The sequence below is a fragment of the Rosa rugosa genome, chromosome 3, assembly GCF_958449725.1.
Source record: "Rosa rugosa chromosome 3, drRosRugo1.1, whole genome shotgun sequence".
Taxonomy (NCBI): Eukaryota; Viridiplantae; Streptophyta; class Magnoliopsida; order Rosales; family Rosaceae; genus Rosa; species Rosa rugosa.
In genome coordinates this window covers 58,180,345-58,197,848 of record NC_084822.1, presented here as the reverse complement: position 1 = coordinate 58,197,848, position 17,504 = coordinate 58,180,345, and the positions used below count along the sequence as shown (strand labels likewise).

Genomic DNA, 17,504 nt, shown 5'->3' with positions numbered 1-17,504 from the left:
TGAATTATCTTCTGGGTTTTTAACAACTTCTTCAGATAAGACTCTCTCTACCTTGATTCCAGCATTAGTTGCAGTTTCTACAACTTGTGGAAGAGGTCTTCCAGCTTCATCATCGAGGTGTGCAGGCATAATCCAATCATGAAGTGGATCAATGCCATTATCAAGCGGCTCGCTTGCAACATGAAGTAGATCTATATAGTTGTTTTCATTGACCACATTATTCTTTACCTGTTTATCTCGTAGCTGCAGCTTCATGTTGTAGTAGCAGTATACAAGTTTTTCCAACTTCTGATATGCCAAACGGTTCCTTTGCTTGGTATGAATAATAGCAAATGTACTCCAATTTCTCTCACACGCAGAAGAAGAAGCCGTTTGTGCCAAAATACGCATTGCAATTTTCTGCATGTTTGGTGCAGAATACCAACATTGTGTCCACCAATCAGCTGTAAAGCTACTACAATGAGTTACTGCTATAATAGATCAACATTTTCTATTAAAGAAATTATATGTGTGTGTATGTGTGTGTTTTAATGTATACATATACGGATATACCACAAACCTGTATTTCTGGTTTCTCTTGTTTTTCTTGCTATGGTTGACCCAAATGATTCCTTTGCATCTCTAAAGCATACAATCTGCATTAACCATTTGAAAATTAGTCATTTCTAATCCCAAAATTTTTTAAGGTTGTCATCAATAAGAAGTTACCTCATCCACAAATGTATCCGTAATTTCTCCATTTATGTTAAATTGTTCGACAACTGTTGCCAGAGAGTTTGTGGAACGTGGGCTATAACCAACATCATGTCGATAATGAAAATTTGGGTTTAAGAAATGTGCTACAAACAAGAAACCAAAAAGATATATAATATAGATCTAACTAAGTAATTATCAAGATACAAACGTATTTCGAGATAGAGAAATAATACCTGCTGCATACAATGGTTGACTTAATGTGTTATCTCATCGATCATTTATGATTTTAAGCACCCATTTCTTTCCTCTCATCTGTGATATTTGTTGTTTCACTCTTTCAAACATATCATATAATATTGGCATGGTTGGCTGAATTTCTGTGTCAACAATTCGAAGAATCTCATACAATGGCTTATAAATTTTATGGACTGCTTCCATGCCATCCCAAAATGTCCCATCGAGGACTCTTTTTTCTATCCTTTTGCTATCTCTGGTCCTGCTCGCTGCATTCTCATTCCATGCGCTACTTGTAAACAATTTTCTCAAATCAGATTTCTTCTTCAAAATATTGTCGATGGCAATGTGATTTGTCGCAAATCGAGTTTTACCCGGTCGAATAAATCTCCCTTCGTGATGCTCCTCATTTCAGCCAGTACCCAACCATGATTGTAGATGTAGTTAGTTACACTTTGAGCCCATTTGACGACAGTGGAAACAATCTCTTGCTTCCCGATATCTTCAAATATCAAATCGATGCAGTGGGCAGCACACGGGATCCAGAACAGCGGATATTTTTTCCTCACCTAGATTCGCCTTGAGGGGATTTTCTACTCACCTTGAGGGGATTTCTCCTCACTCAAATTTGCCTTTAGGAAATCTCTCTTCACACAGATTTTCATTTAGAGAATTACTGAGTTTTTTTTTATTTTTACCTCAAATTTTACAGATATTTCTTCACTTTATCGGGACATATCGCAAATATCTAATATATCGGGGATATTTGACGATGTGGGAGAAATTTCGCAGAAACGGTGACAGATAAGATATTTACCCCCTAGATATATCGGTCCGTCGAAAAAAAGAGATATCGGGGGATATATCGGAAATATCGCAGAGATTTAGAACCTTGGTATGACATATGGGTTGGAGAAGTGCTTCATCAATCAATTATTACCGTTGGGCACGCCACGTGGATTTGAACTCTCCGTTGGAGATGGTCTAAGGACCTCCTTATTATCTGTGTATTTTAATTTGTTACCTTGTATGTACGCACTCCATCAAGTAGAAACATATAATTAATATTATACATGACATTTGATATTTTGTTCATGAGAAATCTGCTTGATATGACCATGCATGCATGAATTCGGGCCATATATATATATAGGATTTTTCTTAGGTGTGAACGTCCGTACCAAAATTTCGATACGGATTTCCAGTTTTCAGCCACTTTCTGATCACATATTTTGATTTTTACCGTTCAGTTTTTAGGTCCTAATATATAAATCATTTCTGCAAAATTTCAGCCAATTTGGTGATCGTTAAGGCATCCAAAACTACAATTTACACGAACGAACCGAATCTGTCGAACTGGAACCGTTCTTGTACATTGTTGTAATTTGCAGTTTTGGATGCCTTAACGATCACCAAATTGGCTGAAATTTTGCAGAGGTGATCTATACATTAGGACCTAAAAATTGAACGGTTAAGATGTGAAAATGTGATCGGAAAGTGAGGGAAAAAGGAAAATCCGTACCGTGCGGACGGTACGGACACTTCAAAAAAGAATTCAATTAGCTTCATCAGTTAGCGTCGGCGTTAGAATGCCGTCGCCATTGATCAAAAATTTGCTACGGCAAAAGTGGCGTCGCAAAGAGAAAAATGATTTGCCACGACATAGCGTCGCCGTCGCATAAATGTGCCTTAAATTGCTACAGCATATTCTTTCCGTCGCTAAATTTCTCTACTTTTAACTACGGTAAAACGTGCCGTCGCAAAATGAAATTTTATACTTTTTTTTTTTTTTTAACTTTTGGGTGGATATAGGCGGGATCTTGGTGCCAAAATTAAACATGTCGGGAAAGCTTTTTAGGTTTTTAGGGTCATAAACATCGTTCTCGTTCCCGCTTCCTCCATCTGCTATATCCCGCTCACTCCATCCAATCCGGACAACGAAGTCAACCATAGCAATCTGCGAAGTCGACATCTGCTAGTTCAGCTCCACCTCCTTCCTATTTTTATTCCTCTTTCTGCACATTCAATCCGTCACTCAGACCCTAAACTCTAATACTCAGAAATCAATCAGATCTGTCCGTCTCTCGCTTTGTGGACTGCATCTTGTCGATCTCCACTCTCAAAACAGGTCAGAAGCTCAAAGCTCACTTCTTTTCATGTTTTGGGAGCTAATCAAAACCAAGATTCGATTTGGCTTGGGTTTACTCCAGGGAATTGGTCTTTTATTTCAACAAATCAAATGGGATATTTGCTTTTCTGGGCTTTGCGCACTAACACAAATAGCGTATATTTGATTTGTTATGTATCTTTGGTTTGCATTGGAATATTTGGATATATAATCTAGATGATGCTGATATTTGCAGAGATTGTTCACTGTTGAAGAATTGGCTTTGTACAATGGGACTGATCAAAGTTTGCCCTCTTGTTAGGAATTCTGGGGTACCCTTTTGCTTTCTCTCTGTTCAGATGTGTATATGATTACTAATTGTCTGTGAACTTAGACTTGGTGATTCCTAGAAACTAATTCATGTTTTTTTTATCAGAGTTGAAACACTGAGGTACAAAAGAGGGGACGGCGAATCAATCTGTGTTTGTTTTGGAAAAGGTATATAAAAGATTCTTGATCGATTTATAACACCGATTAGAACGAGCTGAATCTCTTTACCTGGATAATGATTGATTGCTGAAATTTGAAATTGGTCAAAACGGAAGCTTCTGTTGTTTCTCTCTTTTGTTAATTCCTTATTCCCCCAAATTAATTCGATGTGTTTTCTCCTTTCTTTATGTTTCTCATTCAACACATTCACAAAGAAAGGAAAAAAAAAAGGATTAAATTTCAAAGCCAATTTGGTGTCTCACTACATGTACACACACTTAATGGATATTGGCTTCTGTTATCGGATAGTACAAAGCTTTGAATACTGATAAACTTGGCCTTTGTTGAAATTGTGATTTGTAAATGCGTGTGCTCTCATGTACTCACTTTGATTTCTATGGCTATTACATCTCTAATGCTAATCTGTTTATCACCAAAAAACATGGAACATTTGAATTCTTTTTGGGCTTGGTTCCATAAAGAAGACATTTAAATTTTATCACATGGATTTTATCCATGATGGAAACTGTGGAGTTTATCAATTGTGTCTGGTTTGTAATTGAAACTATAGTACAGGAGGAGTGCATAGTTATTTACATTATCAAAATTCTTTTAATTGCTGAAGTTTTCTTATTTAATGTCATGTGGTTGACAGAATTCCTTTTCCTCACAGGGCTTCTGCTATATTTGTTGGTGTATATGAACCTACGAAGCAGAAATTGTTGAAGTCACTCCCAGAAAATTTCAGTGCTTTAGTTCATTTGGTATGTTACCTAATTTTCCATATCTGATTTTGTGTCATCATATTTGAGGAAGGTTTATTAGATAGCTACAATATCTATCACAGACACATATTATTAATTTTTTGTTTGTATAGTAATAATAGTAATAATAATTGCTTAAGTAGACTGATGGTTTGGTAGTAGAACTATCTTGAGTCACTTAACATCCACTTCTCATTGTAATAGTGATGGGTAATAGTATGGAATAGTATAACTTTCAGTGTACAAGATCAAGCCATTGTTATTTTAACAGGTATTCAGACATCAATCAGACTGCAGGTGCTATTGGAGGTGCTGCTTCTTCTATTGTACGAGTGCCAACAGAGGTAGTTAATCTGACTTCTTTTTTTATTTTTTTATTTTAATATCGTCTGTTATTTATTTTTGGTGATTATTCAATATTTGGAGGTCTAACAGATCCATGTTATATTACTGATTTAGAGATCAATTTTCTATCTGGTAGAGAGGTCAAATTGCTATCTTTAAATTCTATTTGACAGTTGATCTTAATTCAAAGCCAATTGAGAAACTGGACTGATTGCTTTGGGATAGAACCTCTTACTTCAACAAATATTTAGTATTTACTGAGTGAAGTAACAGAGGAGAAGCATTAGTTTGTTGGATTTTTATCTGGTTGATAAAGATTAATTTTTGATGTGTGCTTCTTCAATTAAATTTACTGTGTGCATTTGCAGCTATACTCAAAACACTGAATCTGTTTTTGTCATCAGAACTAACCAACTCGGTAATTTTCTCACTTTTTTGATACATGTTAAGCATACCACTGCATACATTACGTGAAAGGAAAAAAAAATGAAGGCTGTCTGTTGTTGGCTGAAAAACTCTGGCTTCATTTATAATTGTACCAAGTTAATAACACCTCTAAATGCCAGAAACTATGTTTTTCTTTTCGAGCTATAGATGTTATTGACACCATATACAAGACTCCCCTTTCTTTTTGTTATTCATCACAGCATATATTGTGATTGGCTTTTAATGATAAATTTAAAGCCAGTTCGTGTTTTTGTCCAAGTCTATGTAGAGCATGGTTTCCTGATTCTTTTAAGTTTTGTTTTGGGTTCTGGTTTTTGGTCTTTTTGATGCAGCAAATCTGATATAAAGAGCATAAAGGTAAAGAGCATAAAGGTGAGGCTAGGGGCGATTAAGAAGAAGAGGAACGCTGTGTTGAACTATCTGAAGAATAATGTTGTTGATCTTCTCAAGATTGGCCTTGATATTAATGTATATGGAAGGGGTAAGTTTTATGGTTCATTAGATTTTTTTGCCCAAAAGCGCTTTCATATCTTGGTTTTTGATTATTGAACACCTATCCATAGCTAGCTTTATGATGTGTGAATTTCATCGTTGTTTTTTTTGGCCTTTTCAGTTCTCACCCAAAAAATAAAGAACCTCATTTTTGTGCTGCTGTGGGTGGAGCTGGGAGCAGCGCAGCAACTTGAAAAGGCATGGCTGATGCTGTAGCAGATATGACAAAAAGGTATTTATGTTTTCCATAGACTCTTCCATTGAAAATTATAGTAATCTGAGTAGATAGAAAATTTGTAAAACCATTCAATTTCTATGTCTCAGATCAGCATACTTTCAACAAATTGAAGAAGATGTTCTGAAATATTCAAAGGCTTTAACAGATATGAGAACTATCGTGAGTTTTTTCCAAACAAAAGACATGAATGAGCTGCTAGAGTTCCACAAGAAATTAGAATCCATTCTTGAACACTTGACTGATGAGACACAGGTTAGTATAAATCAACTTCCACTTCTGTTAATTATTGTTTGTTAATCTTTATTTTCATTATCATTACATATATGCCATTTTCCAAAGTGCAGGTCTTATCAAGGTTTGAAGGATTCCCTACAAAGAAGTTAAAAACAATGAGGACAGCAGCAACACTCCACTCATAGTTAAATGCATTGATCACAGAACTACACAATTGGAAAATAGGTGCTACATCTGCCTGTTGTAAAGAAAACTTAATACACAGCTTGGTGATCATACTGAATATTTAAATTGAAGTGTATATTTAAGAAGCCTTAGGAAATATGATGGGCCATTATACGTAATAAGTTTCTCATTTGTAATGTCTGCATGACAGGAAGAGCGGTTGAAGTGGATGATTGTTGTGGAGATTATGAATGAATCTCCAGCCCATTTGCTTGGTTCTACAAAGTAAGATTGGTCAAAGTGTACACAAACATGAGTTTTTAACTATTTAACTTCTTTGTAGTTTTCGTTTGTACATTACAAGGACATGCCTGGATCAAAGATTTTTGCCTTAATCATCTAGCTTGAATTCTGATTATTGCCTAGTGGTACAATGTTCTATAGCTTATCATAATTTACATAAAATTGCAGGCTATTCACACAAGTCAGTTCATTTCTAGCTCTGGCAGTAACTGTTGTTGCAGAAGTTGTCAAAACAATGGTTGCCAAGGGATATGTTCTGGGACAAGATGCATTAATCAAGGGGATTTGTCAAAACAATGAGTTAGGTCATGATACTTAGCCTACCGGGCGTCAGTATTATGTATTTCAGTTTTTGTATTTTTCAAGATTGGTGAAGTTGTATGAAATGTATAGAAATAATGTGAAAAAACATATGAAATTTATGATTTATACGGCTTCTTTTGCTCAAAAAAAGAAAATTTGGTATGCAAAATTGCATGCCAGTTTTTTTTTTTTAATAAAAAATATGCACTTTTGCGACGGTAATGTTGCTGTCGCCAATGACCTTTGGCTACGGCAAAATTGCTGATGGCGTCGTCATTATGCCGTAGCCAAAAAGCATGCGACGGCGTAAATACCGTCACCAAAATTTATGCGACGGTGTAATTGCCGTAGCAAATAGCAATGGCGACGCCACCAACGACATCGGCAATTTTGCCGTCGCCTAGCCGTCGCCGTTGGTCTTTTGCGACGGCAATTTGGCTTTTGGCGACGGTCTTGCGCCGTGGCCAATTGAATTCTTTTTTGTAGTGGGACGTTCGCACCGTAGCCGGACTGTATATATATATATATATATATATATATATATATATATATATATATATTCACCTCCTTACCTGTAATTAGTAGACACAACTCCTAGAGACCGACAGATCGAGAGAAATTAGTAACTAATTCACATATATAGCTAGTAATATTATGAAGCTCGACTATATAATATGTTCGAGCCGCTACGAGAGAGAGAGAGATGTAGAATCGTTGTAAATCTGTATGTAATTAGGTTTTTATTTAATTAGGATATCCTGTAATTATGGAAAGATTGTTTCCTATTAGAGTTAGACTACTCCTTTGTACTTGTATATGTACCCTCATTGTGGGATGAATAGAATCATCGAATTAACCCTGAATTGAAGTATTCTTTTCTACTTGGTATCAGAGCAGGTTCAATCCTTTGAACTTGCGCTGCATCCTTTGAATCCTGAATCCTGAAGAACACCACAATCCTCTGCGTACCGCCACCATTGAATTCCAAACCACCATCACCCTACCTTTTTTAGAAAAAAATTCAAATCCATCTTGAAACCCTAGAAAACCTAATCCTGCAAAAATCCTGAATTCCTCAATGGCCGGACCTGTAATTGAAGGCGAACAATCAAATCCCGAGAAGGCAATGGTGCCATCCTCACAAGTCATCCATCACCACTACACCACCCAACAAGACAACTCTGCGTTCCCAACAAGTGTTGTCTTGAATGAATCCAACTACACCATATGGGCTCCTCTCATGCGGATGCGCATTGGAGCACGAGGGAAGGTTGGTTATCTGACCGGAGTGAAGGCTGAACCCGCCATAAATTCTGCAGAGTATGAAGCTTGGCCCACGGACAATGAAAAGGTGAAAAGTTGGCTCATTGACTCCATGGAGTCCTCTCTTATGAACCGATATATTCGTCTCCCTACTGCAAAAGATATTTGGGAAGCTGTAGAGAAAACTTTTTATGATGATTCTGATGAAACCCGGATCTTTGAATTGAACAAAAAGTGTTTTGAAGCAAAGCAAAATGGACGGCCTATTCCTACCTACTATAATGAGTTAGTGGCGATGTTCCAGGAGATTGATCAAAGGGTAGCCTCTCAGAATGATAATGTTGCAGCTGTAGTTCAAGAGACCTCAGCGATGTCCCGGATGCGTGTTCACATGTTTTTGAGTGGACTTGACCTAGAGTATGATCAGGTGCGTGGAGAAATCCTGCGCAAGGAACCTAAATTCTCTTTAGAGCCGAGCTATGCTTACATTCGCAAGGTACAATAAGAGAAACAGGCTATGGGGCATTCGATACCTACCGAATCCTCTGTTATGGCTGTCCAACGCAAACCAGGTCCTCCTCCAGGCTTCTCACATCGTCCTCTAGGTAAACCAAATCCATATACAAATAGAAAGTGCATTGTGTGTGGGGAACTAGGTCATAGCAAAGAGCGGTGCTATGAAGTGATTGGTTACCCTGATTGGTGGGACTTCACCAAGAAACCACGAAAGAATCTGGGCAAGGCCGCCATTGCTACTACAGAGGAAGAGTGTCTAGACAATGCCTCCGCTAATGTAGCGCAATCAGGTATGAAGGGTAAGGTTACTTTAAATAATACATGGATAATTGATACAGGTGCATCTGATCATATGACCAATGACCTTAATCTTGTGAAAAACCTTAGACATTCCCCTCAAGTTGTTGTCTCTACTGCTGATGGTACTCCAACTCCGGTCACCGGAGAAGGTTCTATTGTTTTATCTGATACATTAACCCTTGAATCTGTCTTAGTTGTGCCATCACTAGCTTATAATCTCCTGTCTGTTGATCAAATTATTTTAGCTCTTGCATGTATTGTGACATTCTATCCGTCTTTCTGTGTGTTTCAGGACATTCTGACTCGGCGGATCCTTGGTTATGGTGTTAGAAGGGGGAAATTGTACTACCTGGATCTGACAGACACTGGAGAGAACCAGAAGCATCTTTTGGGGCAAGCTAATCAGATCAATGGGGTAGAGAATGCGAAGGAAGTTGTATGGTTATGGCATCACCGTTTAGGTCATCTATCTTTTAGTTATCTTAAGAAGCTGCAACCTCATTTGTTTTCTGTTGTCAGTGATTTGGATTTCCATTGTGACATTTGTGAACTAGCCAAGAGCCACTGTGTTTCATATTCACCAAGTCTTAATAAAAGTCCTGTTCCTTTTATGAAAATTCACTCTGATGTCTGGGGTCCTGCGAAAATTCCTTCTCTTTCTGGAACTCGATATTATGTAACGTTTATTGATGATTGTACTCGCATGACATGGGTATCATTACTGAAGAATAAGAGTGATGTATTTGGGATGTTTACCGAATTTCACAAAATGGTGGCAACTCAGTATCAAAAATCCATTAGAGTGTTTCAGTTTGACAATGGTGGAGAGTTTGCGAATGGCCCTATGATTGAGTTTTGCCGGTCACATGGAATTCGTCATCAAACCTCCAATTCTTATACTCCCCAACAGAATGGTTTAGCAGAACAGAAGAACAGGCAATTGATGGAAGTTGTTCGTGCTTCCTTGTTTGGCATGAATGTATCTCGGTCCTATTGGGGAGAAGCAGTAAAATCAGCAGCATATCTTATCAACATTACTCCTTCACGGGTGATTGAGTTTCAGAATCCTCATCAGAAGCTTCATACACTTTTGACCATCCCTTCTATGCCTAATTTAGAGCCCCGGGTGTTTGGGTGCACAACCTATGTTCATATTCCCAAGCCTCAACGCAGCAAGCTTGATCCCCTTGCCCGTAAGTGTATCTTTGTTGGTTATGCTGACTTCCAGAAGGGTTATCGATGTTATGATCCTCTTATTGGCACTGTACATGTCTCTCTTGATGTTGCTTTTCGTGAATCCGAGCCTTATTACTCAGGGGGAGCTTCTCAGTCTTCCCTTCAGGGGGAGAGAGGTTGTGAAGGTAATCCTCGTTCTATTATTGATTTTGATGTCTTTGAAGACTTGGAAAATTTGGAGGATAGATTTGAAGGTAGAAATTCGGAAACAGAAAATGCAGTTGCTGAACAGAGCATTGTAAATTCCGAAATAGATAATGCGACTGCCGAACGAAGTGTTGCGAATTCCGAAACAGAAAATGCGACTGCCGAACGAAGTGTCGCGAATTCCGAAATAGAAAATATAACTGCCGAACAGAGTGTTGTGAATTCCGAGACAGAAGAGACAACTTTTATGGATAGTTTGAACCAAAATCAAGACATATCTGAAGCTCACACACAAGATATTTCCCCTTCTGCATCACCAACTGAAGATCCCAGTCAGAATGATCCACCTCAGGTACCCCTAAACTGTAATGAGTCTTCTGGGTTAGAAAGTGTCGAACCTAGGAAATCACAAAGGGTTACCAAGGGAATTCCTAAGAAACAATATGAACCAGATATCAAAGCCAAAGCTAAATACCCTATAGCTAATTTTATGTCTAACCATAGGATTTCTGGGTCACATGCACTTGTTGTTGATCAATTATCTACTGTATCTATTCCTAGTAACGTGCAGGATGCATTGACGGATCCAAAATGGACAAAGGCGATGAATGAAGAATTGGAAGCTCTTCAAAAGAATGCAACATGAGAGCTAGTACCTATGCCGGTTGGAAAGAAGACTGTAGGATGTCGTTGGGTATTTACTGTGAAGCTTAATGCAGATGGAACTATTAATAGATATAAGGCGACGTTGGTTGCCAAAGGATATACACAACGCTATGGGATTGATTATGAGGAGACTTTTGCACCTGTGGCAAAGATTAATACTGTCCGGATTCTAATCTCACTTGCAGCAAAAAAAGATTGGCCCTTGCACCAGTTTGATGTGAAGAATGCATTTCTTAATTAGAATTTGGAAGAAGAAGTGTACATGGATGTGCCCCCAGGTGTTAAGAATTACCCAAGTGACGTTGGCAAGGTGTGTAAATTGAAGAAGTCTTTGTATGGCCTGAAGTAGTCTCCAAGAGCTTGGTTTGGAAGATTTTCAAAGTCCATGAAAGCCTTTGGATACAGACAGAGCAATTCTGACCATACCTTGTTCATCAAGCGCAAGAGTGGTAAGATTACAGCTCTTATTGTGTATGTTGATGACATGATTGTTACAGGGGATGATCCGAAAGAGATAAATGAATTGCAAACGTATTTGTCAAAGGAGTTTGAAATGAAGGATCTGGGATAACTGAAGTATTTTTTGGGTATTGAAGTTGCAAGGTCTAAGAAGGGGATTTCACTTTCACAGAGGAAATATGTTCTTGATTTACTTGCTGAAACGGGGATGCTGGACTGCAGACCCATCTAGACACCCATTGAGATGACTCACGGACTTGCTATCTATCCTGATCAAGTTCCAACTGATAAAGGGAGGTATCAACGTCTTGTAGGAAGGTTGATTTATCTTTCACATACTAGACCTGATATTGCTTATGTTGTAAGTGTTGTTAGTCAATTTATGCATTGTCCTAGTGAAGAGCATATAGATGCAGTCTTTCGTATTTTGAAGTACTTGAAGATGGCGCCAGGTAAAGGGTTACTGTTTCAGAAAAAAGATGAATTGGAAGTTGTTGGGTACACAGATGTAGATTGGGCTGGTGATAAAACTGACAGACGTTCTACATCTGGGTACTTCACTTTTATTGGAGGGAACCTTGTCACTTGGCGTAGGAAAAGGCAGAAAGTTGTTGCCAGATCAAGTGCAGAAGCTGAGTTCCGAGGTATGGCACACGGAGTCTGTGAAATGTTGTGGATTCGTAATGTCTTGAAAGACCTGGGTTACAAGCTTAAAAAGTCTATGGATTTGCATTGTGATAATACAGCTGCCATTGAGATTGCACATAATCCAGTTCAGCATGATAGAACAATGCATGTGGAGGTTGACCGTCATTTTATTAAAGAAAATCTTGACAGAAAGGTTATTCGCTTTCCTTTTGTAAACTCAGAGGCGTAATTAGCTGATGTTCTTACTAAATGAGTGTCCAAGAAGGTATTTGACAGCTCAGTTGACAAGTTGGGCATGATAGATATCTATGCACCAACTTGAAGGGGAGTGTAGAATCGCTGTAAATCTATATGTAATTAGGTTTTTATTTAATTAGGATATCCTGTAATTATGGAAAGATTGTTTCTTATTAGAGTTAGACTACTCCTTTGTACTTGTATATATACCCTCATTGTGGGATGAATAGAATCATCGAATTAACCCTGAATTGAAGTATTCTTTTCTACTAGAGAGAGAGAGAGAGAGAGAATTAACACTGTACTTGACATTTGATATTTTCTCAATGAGAAATCTGCTTGATATGACCATGAATTCGGGTTCCAGATATATATCTTCACCTCCTTACCTCCAATTAGAGGACACAACTCTGAGAGACCGACAGATGAGAGAGATTAGTAACTAATTCATATATATATATATATATATATATATATATATAGCTAGTAATATTGTGAAGCTCGACTATATTATAGATCGAGCCGCTGCAGAGAGAGAGAGAGAGAGAGAGAGAGAGAGAGAGAGAGAGAGAGAGATGGGGCGAAGCAGTACTTACTATGATAAGAATGATGGACTGAAGAAAGGAGCCTGGGCTGCAAGTGAAGACCAGATTGTCAAAGCCGACGTCAAAAAACACGGTGTCGGAAAATGGGGCAAACTATCCAGGGAATCAGGAAATTCAAGTTTAATTTCTTGTTTTCATTCATGTATAGCACTATATATATATATTTGCTTACTTTGTCTCGCTGCAATTCATTATAATTTCCATGCATGCATGACGAACCTCTAGTTTCGTTTATGATAAGTGCATGTGTTTGTGGGCAGGTCTGAAGAGATGTGGGAAGAGGGTGAGACTCAGGTGGTTGAACTATCTGAGGCCTGATATCATCAAAGGCAACATTACAGAAGATGAAGAAGAGCTCATCATCAGGCTCCACAAACTCTTGGGAAACAGGTAATCCCTTACTTACTTCATTGGGGTATAAAAAATAAAAATAAAACCTTTTTTTGGGCGAACTGTTGAGGTAGTTGTGGTTATGGCGGTGTAGGTGTGATGAAATTGGATCAAAAATGAATGAACTTGAGAAGAGAATTGTTATGGAAAAACACCGCACACAACTTTGTCAATATCAATTCCCAAAAAAATTCAGTATAGTTTTTGACTCTTTTCGTAAAAACCCTACTTAACTAATTGTATGCGAGGTAATCAATTAGTACGTACGTTATTCTTTCTTAACTTTCGGTTCACTATACACTCGGTGTAGATGGTCATTGATAGCCGGAAGGTTACCAGGGCGAACTGACAATGAATCAAAAACTACTGGAATTCCACCTTAAAGAGGAAGCTACAACAAGAAAATCACTTAGAAGTGTCTAAAGATGAGGAGATCAAGGAGGGCTTGTCATCCTCTGCCGCTGCTGCAGATGAGGACGACCCACATTTGACCAAAAACAATGTCATTGAAGACGAAGATCATCATCGTCAGCATCACGATGTTGACGTTGGAGTTGGAGTTGGAGTTGAAGCAACCAATAATAACGGTACTGGTGATGATGAATATCTGAGGGATGACGGTGGAGCAATTTCGTAATGGATTTCAATGCTACCCAACTCGACGTATCTGAATTCCAAACCGACTTTCCCGAGATTTGAGAATCTAAGGTAAACGTTATCAACGTCGGAGATTGCTGCCAAATAAAATTGCTTGAGCTATTGGACCTTAATTCCAGAGCCGTCTCAAAAGTTTTGGAGACTCAGTGCGAAATTTAAAATAAGGCCCTCCTTTTGCTGTTTTGTATAAATATATCATTGAAAATTTTTGTTATATAGAGAAAATATTATACAAATTATTTTTTAGATTAAAAAATCTTTTACATTATATTACCTTTTCACTTCTTGAAAAGAAAAATTCAGAGAGAGGGGGCTAAAGCTTGTTACAAAAATTTCATTAAAAGAAGCAACATTACAATGGAATTTTTTGAAGGGAATGTGGATTTCATTGACGCATGCCAAGATGACCATTACATATACTTCTGCTGCCTTCAACTAGACAGATCAAGAAGTTGTAGCAAAACTACTGTGATATATAGAAATAGACCACCTATATCCGAACTAACCGCTCACTTAAAGTGAGCCTATAAACTATGGATAAATGGAGACATAGAATATAGGCCCCTACCACATAGGGTTGTTAGGTTCCTAATACAAGGGAACTTAGTGTAATTAGACAAAAAAACTAAAAACATAGGTTTGGGCCAAGAGCTTAAACCCTAGCCCAAATTAGAAGCTATTGGACTAGGGTAGAAACCCCAGCCCAGAAACTCAAAGCCCACCAAAGCAAAGTCCACCCAAGGCCCATTTAGCCAGATCCGGTCCAGTACACCCACTTCCAACATCCCCGTCGTACGCACCAGCCCAACCTTTCTCCGTCAGCCGCACGCCGCCACGACCTGCGCCTGCCTCAATCTGCTCCGCCACAACCTGCGCTGCCACTAGCGCCCATCGCCTACGACCCAAACTGCACAGACCACGCCGCCTCAACCCACGCCACCACGGAGAAAAAAACCAACCCCGATCCAGGAACTCATCTCCCACCACCACCAAGTTCAGACCGATGACACCGTCATCAGGGTTCGATCGCCGGACCCGCTCACCATCCCAGCCAGAACCACCAAGCAGCCTCGAGCAAAACTCCATCTGATGGAACAAGAGCAATAGCCATGACAACCCGTCCGGCAGCAAACCCCACGACGATGGCGAGGCCAGAGGCCAGACCAAACGTCCGAGCGCCGTCGGACGAGAATGATTGCTCAGATCGGGACGCCGCCGGGCTTTAGGGTTCTCTCGTAGACTTGGTGATTATTTCAGAAGTATTGTTCATCTAACATTACAATGGAATTATTAAAGAAGACAAGTAAGATACTATCCAAAAAACATAAAAAATTGAAAGAATTTGAAGGATCAAAGATAAATACAGTATGGGCCCTACAGTATCCACAAAAAAATAAAACCAGGAAAGTAGAGCAAGGGGATGGGAGAAGGAAAAAAAAAGAAAAGCAAGAGACATGCAATAGGGGGAATCGAACTCTTAAAGAGGAGGTAAAAGAAAAGTTCAGTGCCACCTTAACTACAACTGAATTATGCCTATAGGCCCTATTCTATATATCTTAAAGGTACTTAGAACTTGAAATAGGGCCCCCATATATCTTAAAGGTACTTAGAACTTGAAATAGGACCCCAAAATTTGGGGGCCCTGTTCCGTCGCCCATGTCGCACCTGCTTTAAGCCAGCTCTTCTTGATTCCTCTATCAATTAATTTCTCAGTTATGTGCATGTGCGTGATGTTAATGCGTCCAATTGAAAGTTTTCGTGCAGGAAATTCAATGCAGCTTTATTAATTATGTCAATTGTATTATGCTCTTCCTTTAGTTTATTTATTTCTTTAAAGGGTAAATTCCTTCTATAGTACAATACCTGAGATATGGCAAATTGACACTTTGGTACCTAGTCTTCAAAAAAGGACAATTTAATACATGAACTAAGGCTCTGTTTGACACTTTTGTACTTCTGTTAATTTTTCAGTTAAATGTAAGGATAAAATTGATGTTTAGAATATGAAAACAAAATAAAAACATGAGTTTCGTGGTTGATGACCGTTCTTCATCATTTTATGGGTATGAATTAATGCTTATGGGTTATGTTAAAGATGAAATAATCAAATTTTATTTTTAAGAAGTATAGTAATCGTGATTTGAACTCCCACAAGACTACTCCACCGAACTATGTCTAATCCACTGAAAGTAGTCTCGTGAGTGTTCAAATCACGATGACTGAATTTTTTAAACATAAAATTCAATTATGTCATCTTCAACATAACCCAAAAGCATTAATTCATGTTCATTTTCTCCAAATGATGCAAAAAATGATGAAGACCCAGGGCTGATAGTCATTAACCCACAAAACTCATGCTTTTTATTTTGTTTTTATAAATATATTCTACATGTCAATTTTATCCTTACATTTAACTGAAAAAATTAACAAAAGTACCAAACTATTAGATGGAGCCTAAGTTCATGTATCAAATTGTCCTCTTTTGAAGAATAGGTATCAAATTGTCCAATTGGTCAGACCTCAGATACCATAGAAGGAATATACCCTTCTTTAAATTAGGGTACGTCTAAAATGAAAGACTAGTAATGTCCAATTTTGTTTATAAAATAGAAAAATTAAAGACTTCTTTTTCCCTCTTTAAATGAAAGATTTCATTACGGTGCATCTATTCAGAGTTTCAGACCTTTCTATTTAGTATTTGGACCTCCCTTCAATTTTTAGCTCTTTAAACTTCCTATTTTACCCCATTGTTTCTCTTTGCACCTCGTCTATGACTTCGATAAAGACTCCTACGAGCACTCCCCATATATCTGTCGCCATTTATCTTTTTTTTTGTTAATTATTATTTCTTATGCAATTTAGTCATTAAGAATCTCATATTCTATAAAAGAAAGAAAGAAAGAAAAAAAAAAAAAAAACTCATCTTTCATTTGTGCTCCAAAATCATATCACTGTTCAACAATGAAAATGGTAAGGAGTGTTGTATGAGACTTGTCAAGTTGTCAGCTTGGTTATTGGGTAAGCTCAGCCAGCTCTATCAAGAACAAAGAGGTTGAAATCTATTTTTTGACTAGAACCAAAGAAGCTAGCGTATTTTGGGTGTAGTGTATGCTTGATTTCCTCTATATGATTTGGCAAATGTACTAAAAAAAAGCAGAAATCATGTGAAGAATCAAAGACATTTGAACCTGCATCCACCTTACATGAGGCATCTACATTGTGAAGTGACTGAACAGTAATATGGAGGCATCTAACTGTACTAATTTTTTGATTTTAAGATTCTCTCATGAATTGTTTTCGTCTATGTCATTGGCTTATTGCCAAAATGATCCAATATATATTTCATCCTATCTTTATGATAGTATAAAGCTTATCTTTATCATCCAATATATAATATAGTCTAACAACTACACCATCATGTCGTTGCTGTGAAAAGATTTCTACTTAAACTTCAACCGTATCTTCTGAGAAAAAGAAAGAAAAAAATCTTCAACTTTTCCAAGTAACAATCAAGCTGCATGATGAAGAACAAAACTTGGGTTTCTTTAAAACTTCGAGTCATT

The 17,504-nt window shown here is 37.9% G+C and overlaps 1 protein-coding gene and 2 long non-coding RNA genes across 4 annotated transcripts; all 3 read left to right on the top strand.

Annotated features, from left to right (window-relative positions):
- The first annotated feature begins 2,776 nt into the window (after positions 1–2,776).
- Positions 2,777–4,637, top strand: LOC133735450 (uncharacterized). 2 transcript variants are annotated; one of them, XR_009859034.1, is made up of 5 exons: positions 2,777–3,058; positions 3,294–3,369; positions 3,474–3,535; positions 4,200–4,290; positions 4,581–4,637. It is a non-coding gene; the product is annotated as an uncharacterized LOC133735450 (long non-coding RNA). The 2 variants fall into 2 exon arrangements; XR_009859033.1 differs by having other exon boundaries at positions 4,562–4,633.
- Positions 4,638–5,444: 807 nt separating this feature from the next.
- Positions 5,445–6,870, top strand: LOC133736228 (uncharacterized). Its single transcript, XR_009859464.1, has 6 exons — positions 5,445–5,563; positions 5,696–5,806; positions 5,899–6,064; positions 6,157–6,271; positions 6,423–6,496; positions 6,683–6,870. It is a non-coding gene; the product is annotated as an uncharacterized LOC133736228 (long non-coding RNA).
- A 5,994-nt stretch (positions 6,871–12,864) lies between these two features.
- LOC133738019 (transcription factor MYB1-like) lies at positions 12,865–13,921 on the top strand. The gene is made up of 3 exons (XM_062165459.1): positions 12,865–13,012; positions 13,155–13,284; positions 13,672–13,921. The coding sequence occupies exons 1-3, from the start codon at positions 12,865–12,867 to the stop codon at positions 13,919–13,921; spliced, it is 528 nt and encodes a 175-aa protein (XP_062021443.1).
- The last annotated feature ends 3,583 nt before the right edge of the window (positions 13,922–17,504 follow it).